The 2,500-nt window shown below is 43.6% G+C and overlaps 1 protein-coding gene across 1 annotated transcript in view; it reads right to left on the bottom strand.

The window, feature by feature from the left end:
• vwf (von Willebrand factor) overlaps window positions 1–2,500 on the bottom strand; it is a 113,834-nt gene that overhangs the window by 23,701 nt on the left and 87,633 nt on the right. Inside the window, exons 10-13 of the mRNA XM_060061220.1 lie at window positions 1,814–1,925; window positions 1,368–1,414; window positions 1,137–1,273; window positions 700–838 (exon numbers count right to left, since the gene is read on the bottom strand). Of these exons, the coding sequence (XP_059917203.1) occupies window positions 700–838; window positions 1,137–1,273; window positions 1,368–1,414; window positions 1,814–1,925 (435 nt within the window). The remainder of the gene's footprint in view (window positions 1–699; window positions 839–1,136; window positions 1,274–1,367; window positions 1,415–1,813; window positions 1,926–2,500) is intronic.

Genomic DNA, 2,500 nt, shown 5'->3' with positions numbered 1-2,500 from the left:
AGCAATAACCTGGTGTTTTTACACTTCAGTCTGCACTGTGAATTTGAAGTAATGTTCAGTTTTTGAATAAAGATGCGGCAATTACAATTTTTTTTATTTTATTTTTTTATATCCGATTCATCGATTAATCGAAAAAATAATCGACAGATTAATCGATTTATTAAAAGAATCGTTAGTTGCAGCCCTAGACAGACCACTGAATTTAATTTCTTCTATAGGGTAATTATTTCTTTTTTCTTTGGTTGTCAGTATGTTTGTACGTGTATCTTATAGTTGAAAATAAAAACACCTAAAATATAATAAGAAGAATACTAAATATAAATAAATAAGATGATTTAAAGGCACCCAGTGCAACTTTATGTAAACATTCAATGAAAAATAAACATTCAATTTCTAGTCTTTTTTACACGTAGTAAGTTTCAATAACTCCATACCATTACATATCGACATTCAAGGAGCAAAGATGAGACGTCGTTGTGTGGTGAGAACTGTTGTTGTTATCGATTTTCTATCAGTTCTCACCACACAACGACGTCTCATCTTTGCTGCTTGAATGTCGGTATGTAATGGCATGGAGTTATTGAAACTTACTACGTGTAAAAAAGACGAGAAATTGAATGTTTATTTTTAAGCCTCGAAAGTTGCACTGGGTGCCTTTAAGGAGGAGATATTACTTCTGCGTGTCATCCTCCCACGTACCATGATGCATTGGGGTTTGGATGTCCATGCCGTTGACGGACACCCCGCCGCCGTGCTTCAGCTTCACCTCCATGTTGTCCAGCGGCGCCAGGGTGAGGGTGACTGAGCGCGTGCACACGGCGTCCTGGTCGTCGGCACACTGAAGCACAGCATTGACATGATCGTATCGACCGCCGACCAACACAACTTATGATACCAGAGTGTGACATCATGAGGTAGAGTCAACAGCGACTCGCCCATGGAAGGGTTTCAACCATGTGATAGGAAATGCTGTATAAAATAAGTTACAGCCGCCATCTTGGTCCTTCTTGACCAGAGAATATAGAATAACAAAGCAAAGTTGTTATCATTATTATGGAGCCTCAAGATGGCCGCTTGCGATGTGCGTGACATCAGGTGAATCCCTCCAACAGGATGTGGGTGTGCTGTACATCTACCTGGACGTTCTCCACAATGACAGAGAACTGTCCGTCAGTGCAGTCTCGCGCCAGCAGGTACTGGCACGGCCCGGTGGAGGTGAAGAACTTGTTGTCGAAGGTCTTGATGTGGGACTGCCCCATCACCAGGCACTCACCTGACAGGGGACAGGGGAGACTGCAGGTGAGAGCGGCTCGAGATGGGATGGACCAGTGGATGCATATCAGATGTATCATCCTTCTTTAACTCACCCGGACAGCCTTCATTGGTGCATTCCCAGGAACCGTGACGACAGACGCTGGCCAGGAAAAAGACCCAAAGAAATGATGTTATAATGTTAAACCCCAGCATTGATGAATACTTGATTCTGACTGTTCAATAACATTCAAAGGGTGAGTATTATTTTTCAATAACAGGACATCGCTGCCTTTTTATAGTTCCGAATGAATACACTACAAATCCACCATCATGACAATGGTCCAATACAACAGATGCTTGGCACAGTACGACAAGTCAATAAAACCCAGTAATATTACAGAAAAGATCAGGAATTGACAGGAAATATACAAACACAGTTGGTAAATGTGGCACAGGCTGAATAAATCGCTCTGTACAAAGTACAGCCGTCTCCAAAGCCCATTGTGGTGTATCATTACATGTGATATGATATCATGAGGTAATACATTCTATCACTGACCAGGTGTTGCACTCCTGTGAGATGGTGGATCCCGGGGGGAAATGCCGACCATTGTGGACACAGGAGCACTGGGACACCTCCACACAGCGATCGCCATCCAGCACCCTCCCCGCTGAAACACACACACACATACACACACACAAACACACAGACACACACACACACACACACACACACACACACACACACACACACACACATACACACATACACACAGACACACACACACACACACACATACACACACACACACACACATACACACACACAAACACACAGACACACACATACACACACACAAACACACAGACACACACACACACACACATACAAACACACACACACTTACACACACACAAACACACAGACACACACACACACAGACACACACATACGCACGCATACAAACGCACACACACAAACACACACACATACAAACACACACACACACACACACACACACAAACACACACACACACACACGCACACACACACACACACACACACACACAAACAATAAAACCACACACACACGCCATTACTAAGGCAGGCCAACATCTTGGCTGGAAGTGGAGAGCACTTGCTGCAAATTATTGGTTACTAATTAGTGTTTCCAATGACAGTTAGCCAGCATCGTTCTTTTGTTCTCCTCATCCTCATCCAGTGAGTCCTGACCAGCTTTCTCTG

Source organism: Gadus macrocephalus, chromosome 9 (genome assembly GCF_031168955.1).
Source record: "Gadus macrocephalus chromosome 9, ASM3116895v1".
NCBI lineage: Eukaryota > Metazoa > Chordata > Actinopteri > Gadiformes > Gadidae > Gadus > Gadus macrocephalus.
Note: the sequence above shows the minus strand (reverse complement) of the source record. Positions and strands in the feature narration are given on the sequence as shown.